The sequence below is a fragment of the Protomyctophum parallelum genome (assembly GCF_964188405.1).
Source record: "Protomyctophum parallelum genome assembly, chromosome: 9".
NCBI lineage: Eukaryota > Metazoa > Chordata > Actinopteri > Myctophiformes > Myctophidae > Protomyctophum > Protomyctophum parallelum.
The window spans coordinates 8,266,315-8,290,071 of NC_139706.1; the positions used below are offsets into that span (position 1 = coordinate 8,266,315).

At 42.8% G+C, this 23,757-nt stretch overlaps 1 protein-coding gene across 2 annotated transcripts; it reads left to right on the forward strand.

The window, feature by feature from the left end:
- Positions 1-2,103: 2,103 nt before the first annotated feature.
- On the forward strand, positions 2,104-23,135 carry cul5a (cullin 5a). 2 transcript variants are annotated; one of them, XM_083773990.1, is made up of 20 exons: positions 2,104-2,152; positions 3,449-3,558; positions 5,345-5,444; positions 6,017-6,193; positions 7,169-7,310; positions 7,877-8,022; positions 8,584-8,664; positions 9,259-9,352; positions 9,547-9,677; positions 10,863-10,970; positions 11,412-11,476; positions 12,347-12,370; positions 13,084-13,228; positions 13,866-13,997; positions 14,210-14,333; positions 14,454-14,629; positions 15,838-15,999; positions 16,704-16,822; positions 17,132-17,255; positions 18,555-23,135. In XM_083773990.1, exons 1-20 carry the CDS (start codon positions 2,129-2,131, stop codon positions 18,747-18,749), a joined length of 2,379 nt encoding a protein of 792 aa, XP_083630116.1. In that variant the 5' UTR covers positions 2,104-2,128; the 3' UTR covers positions 18,750-23,135. The 2 variants fall into 2 exon arrangements, with proteins under 2 accessions (XP_083630116.1, XP_083630117.1); XM_083773991.1 differs by having other exon boundaries at positions 13,096-13,228.
- Positions 23,136-23,757: the final 622 nt, after the last annotated feature.

The following is a 23,757-nucleotide window of genomic DNA, read 5'->3' on the forward strand; positions in this document are numbered from 1 at the left end:
CCTCTCACACTGAATGGAACAATACTTTAAAATACATCACAAACACATAACAGTACATTACAATACACAACACAAGTACGTCCCTATATCCATCCCTCTATAAGATGACCCTTTATAGGGGAACCTTTTCCAGTAGACATTGTTTAGTCTTCTGTTTAAATGTCCTCAAACACTGGTTTCCAGGCTGTTCCACTGTGTGGCTCCTATTGAGGCTGATTTGAAAACTGTCAAGTGGCATTTCTTCCTCAGCCTATAGTGGGAATAGGCATGCACGGCTTGGGATACACTGCCATGTCTTCCTTCTCAGAATGGATTTATTTCATGTGGATTCCAACTCCAAGGGATTCGATTTCCCAAAAGTTGCGTAACTGATCTGACAGTGCCTGTTCCTCTCCGACGCTGATGTGCATCACTTCAATGTCCACAACTTCAGTTATGATATTTAGCGTGGTGACTTCTCCTTGCACCAGCCATACAAATACACTTTCCAGTGCAACTAGTCCTTCATTCAGTCTCTCCATTTTTCCTGTGACCATTTTCCAATATTGGTCTCCGGCTATTAGGACTCCTAATTCCACTGCATCCATCCCTATCTATAATGGTGAAAATTTTCCTAAAATTTGTAAGAAATGTAGACATAGGCTAACATTTAGATGTGGCGGCCATCTTGAAATAGCACCGCCATATTGGATTCTTGGATGGCTCTGTTAAAAAAGTTAAATAGGTGACCCAGAGGCATGTTCATGCCAAATTTCACGCTTGTATTACCAAGCGAACAACCGTTCCAATGATCTGCTATATTGCACGAATTTTGTGTGCGTGTGTACATCTGTAATCCACGTAACCCGAGAACTGTTCGCCCCACCGACTTCAAATTCGACACACACGTTCCACACACCCACAGGGAGTGCAGTGCCCGGTCTCGAGTCTGCCGCACCCATGGTTGTCCAGAACCGCCACAAAAGGCCTTTTTTATTTGGCGGCCATCTTGAAAAATGACCGCCATATTGGATTTTTCGCTGGCTCGGTTAAAAAAGTTAAAGAGGTGACCCAGAGGCATGTTCATGCCAAATTTCACGCTTGTATCACCAAGTGAAAGGTTCTCTCACAATATGGCTGTTAGCTGCTGTACTAACGGTCCTATATGCTGGAAAATAGCAGATTTTCAAACTCACAGCACATCTCAAGACACTGAACTTGCAGATCTGCTATTTTTGCCACCCAAATGCATTATTTCATTGGTTAAATGGGCCATAACAGAGATGCAGAAATTAACTAGAAAAAGTGCCCTTCTGGGCACAGGTCTCCACCAGGAGGATAGGAGAGTGTGTGATGTTTGGCAAAATGTTTAGGAGTAATTTAAACATGTTTGTTTGGGTTTGTGTGTGTGCAGTGTGTGTGTGTGACTGTGTGTGGGTGTGGTGTGTGTGTGTGGTGTGTGTGTGTGTGTGTGTGTGTGTGTGTGTGTGAGTGAGAGAGAGAGACACAACTTGGCCTGTTGTAGCGCCAATATACACGAATGAGCCTTTGCCCACTTCACTTTTAAAAGCAGGGAGCACCACATCTGCAATACTGGCTCTGGTGAAATGGTTGTGTACCTCGTTTACCTGTCTGAAACATGTTCTTAAAACTGTTGGGACCTCTCCGCATTACATTTTTTGGACCATGGTTAGTGGTCACACACAGACTTTTTTTCTGGCCATAGGGTGCAAATTTCTAATTGTGCTATACTGTATATCTACTATAAATATTAACATTCAGTGACTGCAGTTTCTTCCAGCGGTGAAATGTTCCTTTAAAGAAAGCAATAAAAAGTGAAAACTTGTACAGTAGCCTATAGATATAAAGAGGGGTGGGAAGACAGGGCCCAGTTTATAATTGCAGCCTAAGGAGTCCCTAAAGGAGTCTAGGGATTCACATTAACCTTGCCTGAACTTATAATGGTTGAGAGAGTTGAGATTCTTTGAATCACTGCTCGAGGCTATAACACCCTCGGTTGCCGAGGACAACCAAATAGCCAATCACAGTGCGACCCGGCCGTCCCTCTGGGCTATGGGCTCCAGACTTGTAGCAGGCAGGCAGCATCTCGCGAGAATACGCGTGGGGGGGTTGGATAAGTTGAGGAAACATGGCGACGTCTAATTTATTAAAGGTAAGAAACACTCAAACGTACCACAGTCTTTTCACGTTCGTGTACGCATTTCAACTCTTCACTGGCCAACATGTCCACTTTAACCGAGCACACGAATACATTTGGAACAATCTTTCGGCGCGAGCATTGTCTACAGAGCTACAGAACAGATGCAGAAAGGTGTCTCTTTTTAGCCTTTGCTGCTGCTAGCCCAGTGCGCTAACGTCGCAGCTAACCGTGTGAGCCGGCAAACGCATATATTATCCCCTGTGGAAAGTAAACAAACGAGCCAAACAAATAAACAAACCCCCCCCCCCCCGGGTTTGATACGTGTGTGATAACTGACGTTGTGTGTTTCTATCCGCTATAGTCGAATGGTTGCACAAGGTAATACAAACGATGAGTTATTATGGGCAAGTTATTAGCTGGATAGATAGCGGGACATGCTAACAGTGCAGTGGGACTCAGCTGTGACAGCCCAGGTCAGCCCCCTCCCTCCCTCCTCCCGTCCCACTTGACAGCTCGGATAACTTGGCTGGACAACTGTTCTGGCAACGTCAGGAGAACCTGGTGTTACAGACTGTACGTTCCACAACAAACTATAGATGAGATGAATTGAAAATGGAGGACCCTGATGTAGACAAGTAGCCTATATTGCTTTTTCTGATTTTATCCTCTTAGCAGAGTTTGTATTGAGACCCTGTACTTTTCGTTTGAACTGTACTCATTCTACAAACTGAATACAATCAATCACTGAGAAGTGTTCAGGCAAGGGATACACAGATCAGATCACTGATAAATTAAGAGAATGACAGTGATTGTTTTGAATTAGCTAACTTGCTCAGGGTTGGAGTATATTTTAATAACCTGGTTTTAAGTGTAGATCTTTATCTCTGACGCATTATGATGTGAAAACTCTCACTCTGCTCCTCTCCACCTTCTGCCGCTTTCTTCCCCCCCCCCCTCGTCTCCCCATGATTATCTCTCACAATCCATTATGCCTCTTTAACAAATGTAAACACATTTCTCCCATCTGTCTCTCTTTCTGTCTTTACCCACCTCTCTTCTCTTCCTTTCTGTGGCTGTGCACCTTCATATCTTCCTCTACATCCCGCCCTCTCATCCTCTGGTCGTCTTACTCCCCAACATTCTCTTTGTCTCTCTCTCTCTCCCTGCCTGCCTTTCTCCCTCCTTCAATTTATCCCTGACCGTCCTTTATGCTTTATCTCCTTGCCTTTCTTTGTCTCCCTCTTGTTTTGCCACTTCCTCTTCCTCTCTCCTCATGATGTCTCTCTCTCTTCTGCCTCTCTCCTCCAGAACAAGGGGTCCCTGCAGTTTGAGGATAAGTGGGACCTGATGCGTCCCATCGTTCTCAAGCTGCTCAGACAGGAGGCCGTAACTAAGCAACAGTGGTTTGACTTGTTCTCGTAAGTGCTCACACTTAAAGGAGAATTCCATGCTCGAATGCTTTCTTATCTTTCTTACCTTTCTTTGTAGTTGTTACGTCCCCACCAAAGAGGTCCAGGTGTTTTTTTGTGCACAAACTCCTTATTGGCTATTTTCCCTACCATAAGCCCTCAATGAATTGCATTGCATTGAATGGGAATTGAATGGGGCTATGGGGTGTTATGCTAGTTCGCTTATTTCCATCGAAAGAAGTAGTAAAGTGTGCCGCTTGGGATATTATTTACATTATGAAGAGAGGATATATACAAAGAAATTATAATTTTGAGCGATGGAAATAAGCGAATTACCCCATAGCCCCATTCAATTCCCATTCAATTCAATGGAATTCATTTAGGGCTTATGGTAGGGGAAACAGACAATAAGGAGCTTTTGCACGAAATAACACCTGGACCTCTTTGGTGGGGACGTAACAACTACAAAGAAAGGTAAGAAAGCGTTTTAGTATGGAATTCTCCTTTAATAGCAGTGGTTGCTGCTATTTATCAATCTCTTGTGTTTTCACACAGTGGCATGTCTGTGTTGTTTCTCAACCATTGGGTTGTTTGGGTCACAGGAAAGGATTGCAAACAAAGTACCACTTACAGGAATACTGTAATTTTATATAAGGGACGCTTTTTGTATTGCAGTGCAACACCAGTTGAAAACCACAAGTATAAACAAAATAAAATGTATTGCTGTTGCCTTACCCGAGGCTTTTACGTCATAGTTCATACTGTAGTGTATTACGAAAATCCCTTGTTAAACTTGGGGAAAGGGTTTCTACACATTTACACATCTGTATTGTGAATCTCAGTCAGTAAATCGAAGTGCATGAAGTATTGCTAAGTAAGTAAGCCTTGCTGAACCATGAGGCCTCCATAACGCTAGTATGTCACAGGGACTGACTAACCCCCAATACAACCCTCGATGCTGAGTGCCAAGCAGGGAGGCACTGGGTCCCATTTTCCAGAGTCTTTGGTATGACCCTGCTGGGGATCAAACCCCGACCTCTCAGTCTCAGGGTGGACACTGACTCTAACCACAACACAAGGCCACTGAGATGCTCATTGCAAAGTACTCTATATAATAGTCCAAGTTCTCTGTTTGCACTGATATAACATTATTGGTTGATAGTTGTCTGGCTCATCACTATAACCCAGGTCATTCTGTCGGATATATCTTTAGTGCATTAAATGCCAGAACAATCAAGTCACCACTCACCACAATGACCACATGCTGTTTTAGTGTATTGTATCCACACACACACACGGAATAGATAAGCTTTGGACGATTTACATAGAACACCACACATAATAGATATGTAGGAAAGCATGGGGATTATTTATAACGGTGTTGTAGAGATATAGCTGACCACGGCAGAAAAACCTAATGGACAATATGTGAAATATATTGCATTACATTGTTTTTGTGAAAGTATATTAGAATGCACTGATAAATAAAACATAATTGAATGTACCAATGGCTACTAACCCAAAAGACTGATTTAGCAGGGTAGTACTGTGGGTGGCCAGGTGTTAAATATAAAGGCAGCTGATTAATGGTCATTTTAGGCAGCGACTGCACACACCGCGGCTACTAGACCTGGACTTTTGTTTTATCACTACGCGACCCGCATGAGCAGACCTGTCGCTGATCCAGGCGACAACGAACGCCTGCGTCACTCGCTCCCCGTCTCAAAGGACCTTTAGTCTGCTGCTGTCCACTCCAGTTCATATTAATAATGGCTTATGGCTTTGTGTCTTCCAGTGATGTTCATGCGGTGTGTCTTTGGGACGATAAAGGCCCGGCCAAGATTCACCAGGCTCTCAAAGAAGACATCCTAGACTTCATCAAACAAGCCCAGGCTGTGAGTTTGTTTGTGTCTGTACTGTACAAGTGTTTCCCATAGTAGTGGCATTGGCATGTTTTGAAAATGTGTGCGTGAGATGCACAGTTCTTGTTCAAATGTGAATCTCGATTTTCCTCAACAAGAATTGAGATCACGATTATCTCACGATTCTATTTTTTTCCATGAAAATATTCATGAAAAAAACATAAGAGTAACTAAGATGAACTGGACAGCACTATTCTTCACGGTTCTTCACAAAGTGAGATTGCACAGGTGTCTGAATCTAGATCTCGATATTTGTTCAATTAATTGTGCAGCACTACGTGAGAATATTGTCTAGAACTGGAACTGGAGAAGTAGAAAAAAAATTGAATCCCGCACACTGTTTTCACTTACAGCATTTTATTGAGCAACGTTTCATCAGGCATGTGAAATTGTCAAAAGGAGAATTTTTTTTATTACACTATACTCTGGCCTCCATAAGTACTTAGACTGTGTGTGTGTGTGTGTGTGCATGCGTGTGCGTGTGCGTGTGCATGTGTGTGTGCGTGTGCATGTGTGTGTGTGCGTGTGGATTCGTGACCCGGCAGAGGGTGCTGAGTCACCAGGACGACACAGCACTGTTGAAGGCCTACATCGTGGAGTGGCGGAAGTTCTTCACACAATGCGACATCTTGCCCAAGCCGTTCTGCCAGCTAGAGATCACCCTGATGGGCAAACAGGGCAGCAACAAGAAGACCAATGTGGAGGACAGCATCGTACGCAAGGTGAGACATTGGAGGAGGAGGAGGCGGAAGAGGGAAGGAGAAAGGAGCCATACATTTACTGATGAATTGAATTGTCTCCTTGTGATGATGGTGAACTTGGAACGGAGGCTGTGATTCGCTCTGGGATAGGATGCCGCAAATGCACCAGTGATGTCGGCAGCAGTAATTTAACTTCTGCGCTTCCTAGTCGGCTACTCCCTGTAGGCAGTATGTGGGCAATGTCCATATTGCTTCATTGCATGGTCTGATAAGGATCATATTGGTGATTATCGGTTGATAACATTCGAAGCGGGTGAAAGATGAAGGTGCATGGTAAAAAGTGCGTTGCATCCTGTTACGTATGGTGAAGGACCAGAGGGTGGAGGGGAGCCGGGCGTACTTAGAGCCGAGAGAAATTATGTGTAATATATTATTTACAATTACATACAAGAAAATGTGTACGTAGCTTCAATGAGTGCTCTCCATTGTATTCGTTCCCTGGCAGCATGTTGCGCCTCTCTCCCAATGGCGCGTTCATCTGTTCCAGCTCTTGTGTCACAGTTCTGCACCAGGTGGGTTTGGGCCTGTCTTTTGCCTGGTGGTGTCCATCTTAAGACCACCTTTGTGATGTGGTCCTGTCCATCCTCAGCACGTGTCCCAGCCATTTCAGGGGTCTGTGTGTAATATCCTTGGTGATGCTCCGGCTCCCTGATAGTGTCCATGTACGTCCAAACAAAGGAAGGAGTCACATTAATGTGCGTCAGGAGAATTCTGTAAGCGGGAAGCATATCGGTCACTGTTGGATTAGCAAACACTATTGACCACAACAGATTGAAAGCATCATTAACGTGAGCGTCACTGATGCACGTCAAAGTTAGGGCACTCGTTTATACTGAAAGCCGCAAATTGATAATTTGAACCGCATTTAACCGACCTAACCCTATCTGTCTTTTGCTCCTAAATTCCTTTCTCTACCTCCCTCCTTCCTCTCTTTAGTTGATGCTGGACACATGGAATGAATCAATTTTCTCCAACATCAAGAGCCGTTTGCAGGACAGCGCCATGAAGTTGGTCCATGCCGAGAGGCTGGGAGAGGCCTTTGACTCCCAGCTGGTCATCGGTGTACGGGAGTCCTACGGTGAGATCTGAGGGAATCCATGCAGAGAAACAACTGACTAAATTCAAAAGCAAAACAGAAATAAAAATAGATATAGGGCCCTATGTTTGGCACTTCTTTGCCTTATTTTCTTTTCTTTCTTTTTTACTATTTTGAAAAACATAGTTCAAATAGCTGATCTACAAGCTCACAATGTGTCGATGTAGATCGGCTAGTAGTTGAACAATTTTAAAATGTTTTTCAAAATGGCAAAAAAGGAAAAGAGGTTTAGGGATGAGGCGTAAGGCACTGATGAGGAAATATACTAAAAATATACAGTATAGTACATTATATACTGTGTATACTAGCCATACTGTATGTACTCGCTCTGCAAAACATGGAAACCTAAACACGCTCAAATAAACTCTATGTACAGTGGTACCACTAATACATGCACTCAAGCAAATGCAGTTACACTTACACTCAGATTAAACAGAGATGCCCATCTAAAAACACATACATGCACAAAAATGCTTACAAATTAATATACAGTACAGAAGATAACACTGTTTTTCCCTGCAACCTTTTCCTCTATCGTATCCATTTAGTCAACCTGTGCTCCAACCCCGAGGACAAGCTACAGATCTACAGAGAGAACTTTGAGAAGGCCTATCTGGACTCCACGGAACGTTTCTACAGAACACAAGCCCCGTCCTACCTGCAACAGAACGGAGTCCAGAACTATATGAAATATGTAGGGAACAACAAACACTGATATTTAGCAGAATTTAAAACCATTACATGGCAGCTAACCTCGCCTCACCAGGCTTTCCACCACCTCGGAGGAAAGCCTGGTCTCTGTTTCAAAAGTCTGTATGATCCTGTCGGGAGCGGATGATATCGTTACGTCATGTTGTAGTATTGTTTAGTAGTCGACAGGCAGGAAAAACGGCGCAGCAACTTCCTTTTCCCTAAAACCGATTCTTCTCAAAAGCTACAGGCTGAGCTTTTATTGAGAATTTTTTTTTGAGGGAAAAGGAAGTTGCCGCCCCGTTGTTCCTGCCTGTCGACTATCATCCGCTCCCGACAGGATCATATACCCTAAATTAAATGGTGCCCAGGCTACATGGCAGCTCAGTATTTTTGATACAATACAAAAGTAACGATATCCATACATGTTAAATGCATGTATCTCGTATACTATACAGTATGTATATTCAAGACAGTAAAAAGATGGCACTCAACTAGCGCCAAAAGACACTTCCACTGATTTTATACAGGTTTACTGACTGGACTACCCCTTTGTTCTCTGCAGGCAGATGCCAAGTTGAGGGAAGAGGAGAAGAGAGCACTTAGATATCTAGAAACGCGCCGTGAATGTAATTCTGTCCAAGCAGTGAGTATTTCCACAGGCTTCCCAAATACTGAGTTTTTTGTTTAGTTTAGTTTATGTTCCTTCTGAATTTCTGAAGCACTGAGAAAACTGTTGCGCCTTTCTTCGTCCTTTTTTCCTCTTCAAACTTAACTACGGTAGCGGTGGTCTCAAAAACATAAGGAAAACTTTGACTGGAAAAGACTCGCTCACCGTATAGAAAAAGAAGTAAAACTCCTTAGACTGAGACTTAGAAAAATATATTTTCTTTTATTTTATCATGCTGTGCTCATGGTGCTCTGTGCTCATGGTGCAATTAAAAAGCAAACGTTTCGGTCCTCAGACCTTCGTCAGTGCCTTCTGAATTTCTAAAATGTTCTTAATCGCATTCTTAATCCCATAATAAATGTCCAAACTGTCCAAAATTGCACATCCCCTGAACAAGGTTCCACGTACCTTAAACGTCAGCCTTGAGAAACTCCCTCACCGCAATATGTTTTCTCTTGCTATATGTGGTACATGTGTCTCTCTTTGTCAGGAGAGGAGACATAACATAACAAATTGTTGTGTTAATGTTTCGATTCTTGTCTTTGTGATGTTCGGCCCCTTGTGTCCTAGCTTATGGAATGTTGTGTTAATGCCCTGGTGACGTCATTCAAAGAGACCATCCTAGCAGAATGCCCGGGGATGATCAAGCGGAATGAGACAGACAGTGAGTAGTGCAACACTCCTTTACCTGCTAGTAACGAAGCAAAGCAAATCACAGTGTAGGACGTCATTCAAAGGAAACGTCTCTGTTCTTACAACACCCCTATTCAAAGAGATCCTGTGGGCCACAATAATTCTCTGTTCACTGTATTTGTGTAGTGCTCATTTCCGAGCCCACCCTCCTCTCTCCCCGTGTAGAGCTGCACTTGATGTTTTCACTGATGGACAAGGTTCCCAACGGTATCGAGCCAATGCTCAAAGACCTGGAGGACCACATCATCAACGCTGGACTGGCAGACATGGTGGCTGCCGCTGAGACTATCACTACTGTAAGTACACGTAGAGGCTTGAATAATAAAGGTATACTGTACTTGAGCTCAAACTAACCAGTATTAAGACGCCCTGAGGGCGAGAAGGGACCTCGCCTGCAGCACGCATCCGTCTGGGTGACGGCAGACTGCTGAGCGAGAGCTGGTGCTTTGACCAACATATGGAATGAATTCTTTACTGGCCATATGGAGTGTGTCTTGAGCGTTGATAAATGATAAATGGTAAATGGTGCATTTATATAGCGCCTTTATCCAAGGTGCTTTACATAGATTGTGCATTACATTCACCCATTCACACACACATTCATACACCGATGCTGGAGGAAACCATGCAAGGTACCAACCTGCACATTTTTGGGGGTTCAGAGTCTTGCTCAAGGACACTTCGACACTAACTCTGGGGATGCCTGGGTTCGAACTGGCAACCTTGCGGTTCTCATCCAGCGACTCTACCCCTGAGCCACCGCCGCCCCATGAGGTCAGATCAACAGAACAGAACAGGAAGGACCGGTGGGAAAGGATCAACATTATGTAATGTCAGAACTGGTCAGCTCCATATATGAAGAGGGTTTGAGGTCAGATTGCTGGCCGGCTCCATACACAGATCTAGGTGATCTGTGTATTCATGTTCTTCATGTATAGTTATGCAGGGTTAGATGAGGTCAGTGTCTTTGACCAAAACAATCACAAGATTAAGGGTCTCCATGATGTCACATGTCAGGCGTGATATGGCCATATATTGACATTCCCATATATGGGGAAGGGCCCCTCGCGATGTCGTCTACGCCACAAATACATGAGGAGGGGGCCCCTGACTCAGAGGCACTGTGTGGCAGTCGCTCTCCGTGGTGCTGAACTCAACTCTCCTATTCCATGTGGAGAGGCAGTATTGACGGCATTGACACACATTACCGTAAATTATGTAGACACGCAATCCTGATATGAAATCCCATCAATACCTAGGATCCGGCATACTGATGCACAGTATCTCAGCGCCGGAAAATGGCAACTTTTGCGGCTGTATCTAGTCAAAATAAGCTGCGAGGAGCTAAACCTTGAATGGCACAAGCACGCACGCACACACAACAACTACAGCTCCTGGCTCCTACAGTCAGCAACCTCATGGGGTTATTTGAGGAAAGGGTTATCATGTTTTCGTGTGTGTCTCTCTCTCTCTCTGTCCAGGACTCTGAGAAGTATGTGGAGCAGCTGCTGACTCTGTTTAACCGCTTCAGTAAGCTAGTGAAGGAAGCCTTTCAGGACGATCCCCGCTTCCTCACAGCCAGGGATAAGGTCAGTCGTCTAACTTAACGTACATCCACAACTCTCCCATTCCACCCTAACTTAACGTACATCCACAACTCTCCCATTCCACCCTAACTTAACGTACATCCACAACTCTCCCAGGCCTCTTTTCCACCGTGGTTGAACCGCTTCAGTTATTATTTTCCTGCCTGATATTGAACCAGTTCAGAGTGTTTCCACTGAAGATGAATTGGTTCAGAACCATAAAAGTTGATTCAGAACTGGAACCAACAAAATGTCCACCGGTTCTGTGAAAAAGCACCCACGGTTCCAAGAATCTAGAACGGAACCAGTTCTAGAACCAAAGTTATTTTGGTGGAAAAGAGGCATCTGTATTACTATAGTATTAACTGCTCCATTATGGTCTGCGGAGAGATACTATATATATTTCTTTATAACTTGTTTGTTGTTTGTTCTCCATTTCAATAGGCATACAAAGCTGTTGTCAACGATGCAACAATATTCAAGCTGGAGCTGCCATTGAAGCAGAAGGGGTGAGAGAAACACTATGTTTTGAATTATTTGGTGAATGAGACATGTCAGGTTTTAACTAGCCCCTTTCGGGACCCTCCATAAAGCTTTTCTGAAGTTTGTACCTCGCGTTATGTAGGGTCCCTAATCAGTTCGTAAGCAGTCAATAGAACGCAGCTGTACATACGCTCCGCTCAGGCCGTGCTACGCTCCGCTTAAGTGGTCGTGAGACAACGGAAACGTGGAAGAATTTTCATTTGGAGCAGATGCCGTTAAGTATTCCTTGACTTACTTATTGACTTCCCATTGTACCGCCTCCCGCACCGAGAGTGGCTACCTGAGACAGAGCAGATCAGAGGCAGGAACGTAGGGACGCACAGCTAGCCAGTGTCGGTGCTGGAGTACAATGGGAAGTCAATAAGGAAGTGAGGAAGAGAGAATTTCAGAGCAGCCAAAACGGTCAAACAAATTCTTCCACGTTTCCGTTGTCGCCTATAGCAGCGTTATGCATCTTTGAAACATCTCACGACCACTTAAGGTCTTAAGCGGAGCGCAGCACGGCCTGAACGGAGCGTATGTACAGCTGCATTCTATTGATTGCTGAACGAACTGATAAGGGACCCTACATAAAGCGAGGTCCAAACTTCAGAAAAGCTTTATGGAGGGTCCCGAAAGGGGCTAGGTTTTAACCAGCTGCTGCAAGGGATTTTCTTTGGTTAAAATAAGTTAAAAAGCTCTATATTGATAGTGATAGTGATAGTAGTCATTGCTATAGAGTGTTTGTCCAGTAACAGGAGTCTCCATGTCTATATTGAGAATATTGAGTGTTTTGCTTTTATATTGTAAGTGCACAGTTGTGTTTACACCTATGATTTGTTTTTTTCAAAATATAGAGGAGGAAATAAGACATCCAACAGGTTGGTAAACTTTATTTTTTCATCTTTAGTATATATATATATAATATATATATATAAAATCACACTTCTGTTAAGTGATGGGCACTCTTACCATCATACGTCTTTATCTGTAATAATAATAATAATAATAATAAACTTTATTTATATAGCACATGCCGAAATGCCGAAAAAAGCAGGACAATACAAGACACAATATTTACAAATTAGCAAATAAAAATAGCTATACAAAAAAAAAAATTGTAAGGAAATTTGTACCAGAACATAGAATATGAAAACAAGATAAATCTAAACAAATGCCAAGTTGGGGCCACATAGACCCAGAAAGCGGCCTCACCGGTGTTCCTATGTTGAGCTTTTGGTAATTTTAAAAGAAGAGTGGATGAAGACCTGAGTGTTCTAGTGGGAACATAAAAATGTATGGAATCCTTGATATATGAAGGTGTTAGGTTATTAAGTGCTTTATATACAAATACAAGTGCTTTAATTAAAATCTATTCTAAATGCTATTGGTAACCAATGTAGTGTTGACAGGACTGGACTAATGTGATCTCTTCTTCTGGTGTTTGTTAATATTCTAGCTGCCGCATTCTGGATTATTTGTAATTTCTTTATAGATCTTTTGGGTAATCCTGTAAAAAGGGAGTTGCAATAGTCTAGTCGGCTTGTGATAAAAGCATGTATAAGTACTTCTGCATCTCTCTGATTTAATAAAGGTCTTATTTTAGTGTTGGTCTCAAGACTCAGCCAGAGTCAAAGTGCCCTGAGCTGCTGGCCAACTACTGTGACATGCTGCTGAGAAAGACTCCTCTCAGCAAGAAACTCACCTCGGAGGAGATAGAGCTTAAACTCAAAGAAGTGGTGAGTGGCTGACTGGTTTCCACTACGATACAACAAGCCCCATAGTATACTATCTGACACGAGCGGATAATGTCACGTATTTAGAACAGGACTAAAGTTTTTGCATGCATAAAGACCATGTATAATTATACGAATAAGTATGGGAGAGTAATGAGTATAACCCATTTAGGCCTGACTCGATATTAAAAAAATGTCTTCAAAATCCTGACAGTTTTCTGAAAAACCTTATGTTTCTGTATCAGTGGTGCTCAATATTTCATGTCAAGGACCCCAAAAACTTTAATTAAAATGCCGCCGACCCCCATATGAAAATATGTTGTTCCAGGGACCTCCCCAGAAGCAAAGATTTTAGTTAAATGAGTATGTTCACTCTGTAATAATATATATTCAAAGATTTGAGGCACATTTTCACGATTTTTCAAAAATAGCAGACCTACAAGTTCATAGAGTGCCACGCTATGAGCTTGTAGATCTGCTATTTTTCAATAGCTAAATTATAACATAACACCAAAAGGGATTCCCGCCCAAAAATCGGTAAGAATTAAGAATCACTGGTAGCAGTAGCACTCCTTGATTTTTGAGAAACTGGCTTTGGAGTGTCGGCTAAAATGACAAAGAAATGCAATTGTTTTTGCAGCTGTTGGTGTTGAAGTATGTCCAGAACAAAGACGTGTTCATGCGCTACCACAAGGCCCACCTGACCCGGCGTCTCATCCTGGACATCTCGGCAGACAGCGAGATAGAGGAGAACATGGTGGAATGGCTCAGGGTGAGTTCGTTAAAAAAACCCAAACCCACCCTACAAGTTACACACATGAAGGTTTGAGTCCTTCCAAGGTACACCCTTAAAGACCACCCCTTTTGGGATATTATTGATATTATTGTTGTACTAGTTTTAATTGTCCTTCATTGGTATTTTAATGTTTAATGGATACATTGTCTTTCTTCATATTGCCTATTTGTTCATAATGCCCTGTGTAGGAAGTGGGGATGCCAGCGGACTATGTGAATAAACTGGCCAGGATGTTTCAAGACATCAAGGTGTCGGAGGACCTCAACCAAGTCTTCAAAGAGATGCATAAACACAACAAGTTGGCACTGCCAGGTACCAACCTACTATCATGGCTTACATATTATTTTATAATGTACTTTTTATACTTTGGTGTGAATGAGATAAGCCGCTGTAATAACCAGGCATGCATGTCTCTTTTGGCTCTCCTTGTAGCGGACAGTGTGAACATAAAGATCCTGAATGCTGGCGCGTGGTCGCGGAGCAGCGAGAAGGTGTTTGTGTCGCTGCCCACCGAGTTGGAGGACCTCATCCCAGAGGTGGAGGACTTCTACAAGAGGAACCACAGCGGACGCAAGCTGCACTGGCACCACCTCATGTCCAACGGCATTGTGAGTGGACACATGTACACTGCACTGGCACCACCTCATGTCCAACAGCATTGTGAGTGGACACATGTACACTGCACTGGCACCACCTCATGTCCAACAGCATTGTGAGTGGACACATGTACACTGCACTGGCACCACCTCATGTCCAACAGCATTGTGAGTGGACACATGTACACTGCACTGGCACCACCTCATGTCCAACGGCATTGTGAGTGGACACATGTACACTGCACTGACATCACCTCATGTCCAACAGCATTGTGAGTGGACACATGTACACTGCACTGACACCACCTCATGTCCAACGGCATTGTGAGTGGACACATGTACACTGCACTGGCACCACCTCATGTCCCACGGCATTGTGAGTGGACTGGACACATGTACTCAATACACATGGATTGAGTAGAGGCACGGTGGCGCAGTCGTTAGCAGTCAGTAGCGCTCTCAACTCACAGCTCGAAGGTCCTGGGTTCGATTCCCGCTGGGGATGGTGTCGGCGATGGGGGGGCGTGTTCTCTCCTCCGCGTCATCAGTGCCCATACCCTAGGTGGGGCTGCCAAAAGGGCCTTTTCTGTGTGGAGTTTGCATGTTCTCCCCGTGTGCCCTAGCGTAGGTACCCTCACAAAAAACATCCAGTAGTCCTGGTCTCTATACTGCTTCCCCCTGGCCAGCCGGGGCGCCTGATGGAGGGGAAAGGAACTGGTTGGAACAATGTGTTCCTTCCACGCGCTACGTCCAATCAGGGAAACTCCCCCCTGTCAGGTGTAAAGGAGCAACTTGGACACTCAAGTCTGTTGCTCTCCCCATGTCCCCCATATATGGGGACTAGGTTGGCGGAGGGTGTGTAGAGCCCAGGATCACATTAGATAATTGACACAGGGGTGAAAATGGGTTACAAAATCGTGGGATAAAAAATAAATATACATGGATGCTGAAATACAGGCAACAGATGCATACACGAACACTACTAACTAGTAACTACACATACACTTACTGGAAAAAAGCCTCAGTTAAAATGTGCAGGACTGTCTTTTCGGAGTCTAGAGGGTTTAAGTGGTTACACTTAATCTCCTTCTCTGCCTTTTTTTCCAACCCTCCTAACATCCTCTCCTCCCCTCCTCTGTGTACTTGCACTGTAACGAGACGCTGCATCTCAAGGGTTCCATCCTCTCAATAACATTCTGACAAATTCTCCTCCTCATCAGATTACCTTTAAGAACGAGGTGGGTCAGTATGACCTGGAGGTCACCACCTTCCAGCTGGCTGTGTTGTTTGCATGGAACCAGAGACCCCGTGAGAGGATCAGCTTCGAGAACCTCAAACTGGCCACAGAGCTGCCTGACGCCGAGCTGCGCCGCACACTCTGGGTGAGAGGACAGACCAGAACGCACTATGGAACACACTGCTCATTGCTATCAGAACTGCCGACTCACTCCCAATCTTCCGCCGTAGTCTGAAAACTCACCTCTTCAGACTCCATCTTGGCCCGTAGCACAAGCTACATTTATGTAGTTTAGATTTATAATTTAGCATTTTATTAGATATTTAATTTAGCATTTTATGTAGACATAGCACATATCACTCTTTAATGTACTATACTCATAGCCTCTCTGTACAGATAATCTGTACATTAGACAGATATCAGGTTCTTGGCTTGCTATTTATTTAATGTATGTATTTGATGTATTTATATGTATTTGATTAACATGTGTTGTTCTCGCTTACTGTAAATCACTCTGGATTAAGAGCGTCTGCTAAATGCCTAAATAGTAAATTGATGAGCAGCAGATTCATATACAGTACACGCACACAACCTGACAGAGGTGACGGACACAAGCTCCCACACGTTCAAATCCCCCACACCCTTCTCTCACATACAGTACATGTGCACTGATAGTGGTGGCAGCCATGCAAAGCCAATTGTAGATTGCACACACAGACCATTTTATCATTTTACCATTAACTTTTACATCCTTCGTTTGTTTTACTCCTTTGCTTGCAGTCCCTGGTAAGCTTCACACCAACGCGTGCACAGTCATCAGTCATGTCTTTGTCCCCTATCTGTCCACAGTCCCTGGTAGCCTTCCCTAAACTGAAGAGACAGGTTTTGTCCTACGAACCGTCGGTTACATCGCCCAAAGACTTCACCGACAGCACACTCTTCTACGTCAACCAGGAATTCTCTCTCATGTAAGTTCAAGTCCATTTATATGTCTGTTATTTGTGTTTATAGTCTAGGCGTGGCTGTGGTAGTATTGGACAGTGGACAGAATGATATATTATAATAAACGAATAAACGAATAGTAAGTTAGACAAAGTAATCAAACATAAGGTTTGTTTTCATATCAGGAATATGTACCATTCTTAGGGAATCTCAGACATGTAGGGAGACAATTTAGTGTGTAGATGGAATGAAAGTTTTAATGTTTTGAACCTCGTTGTCAAATTATGAATTGACGCTCCATGGAAATATTCATATAATTTCACTTTCCGACTCAGCAAAAACTCCAAAGTCCAGAAGCGCGGAAAGATCAACCTCATTGGTCGCCTGCAGCTCACAACGGAGAGGATGAGGGAGGAGGAGAACGAAGGAATCGTTCAGCTGAGAATACTCAGAACTCAGGTATGATGAGAATACTCAGAACTCTGGTATGATGAGAATACTCAGAACTCTGGTATGATGAGAATACTCAGAACTCAGGTATGATGAGAATACTCAGAACTCAGGTATGATGAGAATACTCAGAACTCTGGTATGATGAGAATACTCAGAACTCTGGTATGATGAGAATACTCAGAACTCTGGTATGATGAGAATACTCAGAACTCAGGTATGATGAGAATACTCAGAACTCAGGTATGATGAGAATACTCAGAACTCTGGTATGATGAGAATACTCAGAACTCTGGTATGATGAGAATACTCAGAACTCAGGTATGATGAGAATACTCAGAACTCAGGTATGATGAGAATACTCAGAACTCTGGTATGATGAGAATACTCAGAACTCAGGTATGATGAGAATACTCAGAACTCAGGTATGATGAGAATACTCAGAACTCAGGTATGATGAGAATACTCAGAACTCAAGTATGATGAGAATACTCAGAACTCAGGTATGATGAGAATACTCAGAACTCAGGTATGATGAGAATACTCAGATGCTGGAAATCACTGAATCGGCAGAGTGTTGAATTTAGTTTGACTTACTTTCAGTTAATTGAATTGGTGATGATTCTAATCTTCTTTTGTCACATGCTTTCATAAAATGCAGCCTATTGAATACAGTAGAAAATAATAATAATACACTTTATTTGTATAGCACCTTTCATGACATCGAAATGCAGTGCAAAGTGCTTTACAGAGCATTCACAGTGCCGTGATTCTTTTCCACCCTAAAACATGATCATCAGTTCTTGTTGTTATATAAGGAGGTATAATTTTCAAGCAAAAACAGAATAACCTTAACCCCCGTATTGCCCTTGACGTTATTGACCTAATTAATCGAAAAATCCCCCACTACCGTTGACGTAATTGACATAATGCAAAGAAAAATACAAATAAAATAATAATAAAAAATTATGGCATTCAAATATGTCAACTAGAGCTGGCAGAAAGCACTGAAAAGCAGCCATTCGGGGTGGCAATAAGGGGTAAAACGATAGCAAAGAGCATAAAACTGGCAGCAAACCATAACCATCTTTTTAGGCAGGCCAATATTTGAGGACCTAAGAGGGCGGTTTGGGACATATCTAGGCAGGCAGTCGTGGAGGTAGGAAGGTGCAATTAGAGCTTTATAAAAAGCTTTCTCTCCCCTTCCTCTTCATCACCCTGTCTGCTCCCTTCCCATCTCTCCTTATCCCCACCCTGCAAACCACCTCACCCTTTCTCTCTCTCTCTCTCTCTCTCTCTCTCTCTCAGGAGGCCATAATACAGATCATGAAGATGCGCAAGAGGATCAGTAATGCCCAGCTGCAGACGGAGCTGGTGGAGATCCTCAAGAACATGTTCCTGCCACAGAAGAAGATGATCAAGGAGCAGATCGAGTGGCTCATCGAGCACAAGTACATCAAGCGAGACGAGACCGACATCAACACGTTCATCTACATGGCCTAGAGGAGGAGGAGAACACACTGTACTGTACTGTACTGAGAGAGAGACGGGGAGGGAGACCGCTTTTCTCTAGCTCTGTTTTTGTGCACGACCGCGGCCTGCTGCGACCGAACGATTTAAACAACTGACAGAAGAGCAAAGAGGATTGTAAAGACAGATCCATATAAAGGAGGGGACGTTGTGTTTGGAGATGGTTTGGACGGGCAGGTGGGTTTTTACTGACAACAAGCGACGATGACGGTGGATAAAGATGAGGTTTTCTGCCGGCCGGTGGAGTGTTTTTTCCTTGTGTTCTAGTGAGAGCGTTCCACCAGTTGATCAGATTGTCGTGTGTGACATGGAGTCGAGTCGAGGCTGACCAGCCAGACTTGCCTGGCTGGCTGTACGCCTCTACCGCCTTCTTGTGTTGTTGACGGCAGGGGGTGGCAGCTGAGCACGGTGTGACGGCCCACTCACTGCTCCGAGCGGAAATCAATTAATGACATGATTGAATTAAATACTTCCTGCCTTACGTTTCCTTTATAAACAGGCTGCAGAAGAGAAGCCGGGGAGGACGGACGGAACGGAGGAGAAACTGACCAGTAGACGTCAATCACTTGATGTCACAGGTCTAATCTGTGGCCATTTTGTGTGAAGGCCACTGGCCACGTTACGTCCACTATTCTGCATCCCTCCCACTGAGGATTGAATTTGTTTAGGGATGTACAGTAACGTTGGGCAAGCGGAGGCCCATGAGGAGGATATGAACAAAGGCTGACTAAATTCATACTACCGAGGAGTATTTTGCCAAATGTGTGTGTGTGTGTGTGTGTGTGTGTGTGTGTGTGTTTGGTGTGTGTGTGTGTGTGACTGTGCGTGTGCGCGCGCGCATGGTGTGGGGCTGGCATTTTCTGTGTGTGTGTGTGTGTGTGTGTGTCTGCGACGTGTGTGTCCATCTCAACAGCATGCTGCTCTCTGAAATGTGTGCATTCATTGGAGGATCTGTTCTGTTCAGTTCAGTAATGGTTGTGTCTTGAAGGTCATAATAGTACAAGATGTTACCCCCCCCCCCCCCCCCCCTGGACAAATCCTGGTAAGCTGTGGCTCGTATGGCAGGCAACCAGCCATGATTTGCAGTTTAGTTTAGGCTGCTAATAGTTAAGTTTGGCGAGTTTTTAAATGTAACGACCACGGCTGGGTGGACAGAAAGAATCCTTGTAGAAAAAAACGCCTAGACAATGAAATGGAACAAATTACCTACACAGTACACACTGAAGTAATCCTCCTGTGACAATTTATTCACCTCAGTAAAGAACTAAAGAAGCATTAACTTTGTGTGAATTTCAATTCCAGTAAACGCACCAACTCAAAGTCAGAACACACCGTACATATCAAATAAAAAAGAAGAAAGTCCCCTAAAGATATGAGCTTATGCAGATAATTGTGTTGTGTAATTCACACTGCATTACAAGTAATTGAACTATAACGTACGTACAGTACAGTCTGACAGTGCACTCTTTTGCATTACTAAAAGGTCGTCATTACAAATGAAATGCCCCAAAAGGGCTATACTGAGAGAAGCTATCAAATTGGTGTCGTACTGCAGACCTCTCCCGTCACCGGTGTGTCTGTGAATTGGACCCGTGATGATGACTCAACAGAACCTTTTACCATCTAGAGCCCGACCAATACATCAGTCTGGACAACATATCAGTCATTATTTTACTTAATGTTTTTTTTATGTTATCGGCAATTCTGCAAGTCTTGTTACCACGTTAAACTTGGTGTCCCTACTTTTAGCATGTCATAGGCAATGTTCAAAAGTATACAATACAAAAGTAGCTGAGCTACACAATCGCAACACATGGCGATGCGCTGTGAGCTTGGTAGACTGGCTGTTTGAAATGTTTTTTGAATGGGGCTTAAGTGGTTAAATAAAGTTCAGCTGTTTTTTTCGGGGGTTTTTTATCAAACATTTGTTTATAAAGATAAATGTCCTAAAATAGTTTTTCTAATTAATTTTGAATTTATTTTGGTCTAGGTCTCGGACCCATTGGTCGGGCTTTTGTACAAACGACCCCACTCTCTATGCTCCAAAGTTCATTAGATTGATGCAATGTCTCTCAAACAATCTATTCAACACCAGACATGTGCTAGTGTATGTGGTCAGAGTACAGTACCTGACAAGGTTGTTGTATTACTGTACTGTTAGGGCTAAAGTAATATGATAACATGCACTTTTTTTCTTTCTTTTTTTTCTTATATACTGTAGGATGAACAATAATTTACACAAGGTTTTCTCTTGAATAACTTTTGCTTCCTGGTCAGGCTGTCGGTTGCAGCAGCACTTTGTGTGACTACATTGTTATGAAATATATAAAGGCTGGTGCAATATTCTGACGTTGGCCTGAGCTCAATGTGTCCCATAAAAATACCTGATGTTTCTCGTCATTGTTGAGGGAGCTAAAGGAAGATGCAGATGATGAGAGGATGTTGCCAAATTGCTCATGAATCAACCCCTAGACAAAGAAATCCTCCGCCCTAAGGCAAAATGTCTTTCCATGAGTTTTGTTTTATTTTCATACTGGACTCTGGAGAATACAAGTCTTTATTGCTGTTTTTGGCCAACAAAAAACTATTTGTGACATATTACATTGTTTTGTTTGTATTTACAGTATCATTTTCATAATGGGTATTCGAGCACAAGATGAGATGAAAGTACTCTAGGTCAGTGGTTCCCAAAGGGTCCGGGGCCCCCCAGGGTTTCTTGAGGGAGTTCCAGGGGGTCCCCAGCTAAATGATAGTTTGTAACCAAATGGACACTTATGGGTCTGTAACTCTTGAGAGTGTACAAATGGACCCTAATCCTAACGGGTCCATAAAAATCTTCTCTTATGGGGGTCCCTGGCATATCTTTTCAAATGGGCGTCTGTGGGCTAATTAGTGACAATTTGGGAAAGTTCTGGGAACCACCGCTCTAGGTCATTGTTTCAAAACCTTGTGTTCATTTTCACCGTCAAATTCACATCTTGGACACCATGTGAAGGTTTTTTGTTTAGTTTTTTCCTACCTCATAGAAAACAAAATGAAAAGTAGTCAGGGTCCCAAATAAGCACCACGGGTTAAGGTCAAGCTGGTTTCTAACAAGCGTAGAGAAAGATGTCAAGCTAAATGAAACGGAAGCAGATAACGAGGCAGAAATACTAGTCAGACTAGTTACGCCGGGGACTCAAATCTGTCAAACATAAGTATATTTACACTGGTTTGGTTTCTGTTTTAACCTCTTCGGTCATTTTGTTTTGTTTGTTGCACTCTAGATTCAAGTCAACATTTTTTAACCAGATTGTGTTCTAGAAGCAAGTTTGTTCAAACTGAAATTAGTTTACACTTTCACTAATTTCAGTCTCTTTAAAGCAATCTGTATTGGCCTGTGAGTTTTGTACGGCATCTGTATATCCCTGTCCTGAGTTTAGTCCTCGGCAAGCAAAACATGTTTCTAGAGACTGTCGCTATACTATTTTTGTTCACCTGTTTCTCATTGGTGTGACAATAAAATCTGCAGTGTTTATTACACTTTCTAAACACTTGAAAGTGAAAATTTGAAAGTGAAATATCCCCTTAATTCAACTCTGAAAGTTAGTGTAAAATGAAATTGCCTCTAAGGGTGCAGGAACGATTGTTTTTAAAGTACTGATCCTCTGAACAAAAAGGGTGAAAGCTTTTCAATGCTCTGAAAATCTTGAGTAAGTTCAATTTATATGTCCATGTTTTGCCTGGCTTCTGTGCAGTAAGGCTACCCACTAGGAACCTCTCTTTGCAGTGCTGGGTTATTTCTCTTGTGATCCCCACATCACTGAGAGCCTAGCATGTTTTTTTTTAGTACTCACGGAGCACTAAATGTTAAGCACTAAAAGTTAAACATGTCAACTGCATGTGACAGAATGCCGCTGCATTTGGAATGGGCTTCTCATAGTTCTAATGGCATCAGTGCCCGTGCGTGGCCAGTGTTTCGCATAAGCTTACGTTGCCCAGGAGAAATGATTACAAAAAAAACAGGTTAACAAAAGAAATGTGATTGTATTTTCACTGCACTGAAATCCTAAATGGTTCAATATTACAAAACATACAAAATGGGCAGAATGCAGTGTTTTTCAGCTGAAGATTGCCCTGAACACCGCATACCGGTATCCTTTACTTTATTTTTTATTTTTTGGGAGGGGGTGTTGTTGGCGTCTGAACTGAAATCAGCCTATGCCATTCATGCTAAAGTATGATCTATCCTGCAAAAGACATCAATTTGTTAACTACTTTCTGAGAACTAAGTTACCAATAATCCTCTTAAAGTGTACCATGAATTGTTTTGTTGTTGTCAATTTTGTTTCATATGTTGCAACAAAAACCTAAAGGCCCTCCAGCGTGTGAGACTGACTTTTCATGATATTTATTATATTTATACATCATTCAGAATGTCATTTGCTTCATGCGTTTTAATTATTTTGTTTTGTTATATTTGTAGAGAATCCCTTTTCCTCAAGACGGTCATACCATACTTTTTATTGGTATATTCATAAAGAAGGTCGTTGTTGAAAATGTAGAGGTGCTGGTTTGTCAAAAAGGTTCAGATAGTAGCTCACATACAACATATAGATTTATTTAGAAATTAAAACTAACATATCTCTGCTCTCTGGAAGACTCCAAAATGTTTCAGGAGAAAACATCGATCCCCAAGTAGAGTTAACAGGTTTTTGTCGAAGCGATTTTTAATACTTTTCATTATTTCAATATATTTTTTTAACCAACACAAACATAAAGGGTATTCAATAGCATTGACTGATTTATGCAAAAAGATCCGGACAATGAATTAACCTCATTCAGGGTTAGTGAATGACAGGAAGGAGTGGAAGGAATGTTTATATTGCCTACTGTAACAGAACTGGAAGCCATCAATATAAATTGGCTCACAGTTATGCATTATAGGAGAGGAAATCCATGTCTAGCCAAAAAAAACAGCTTCAAGCAGTTCCCAAAATGA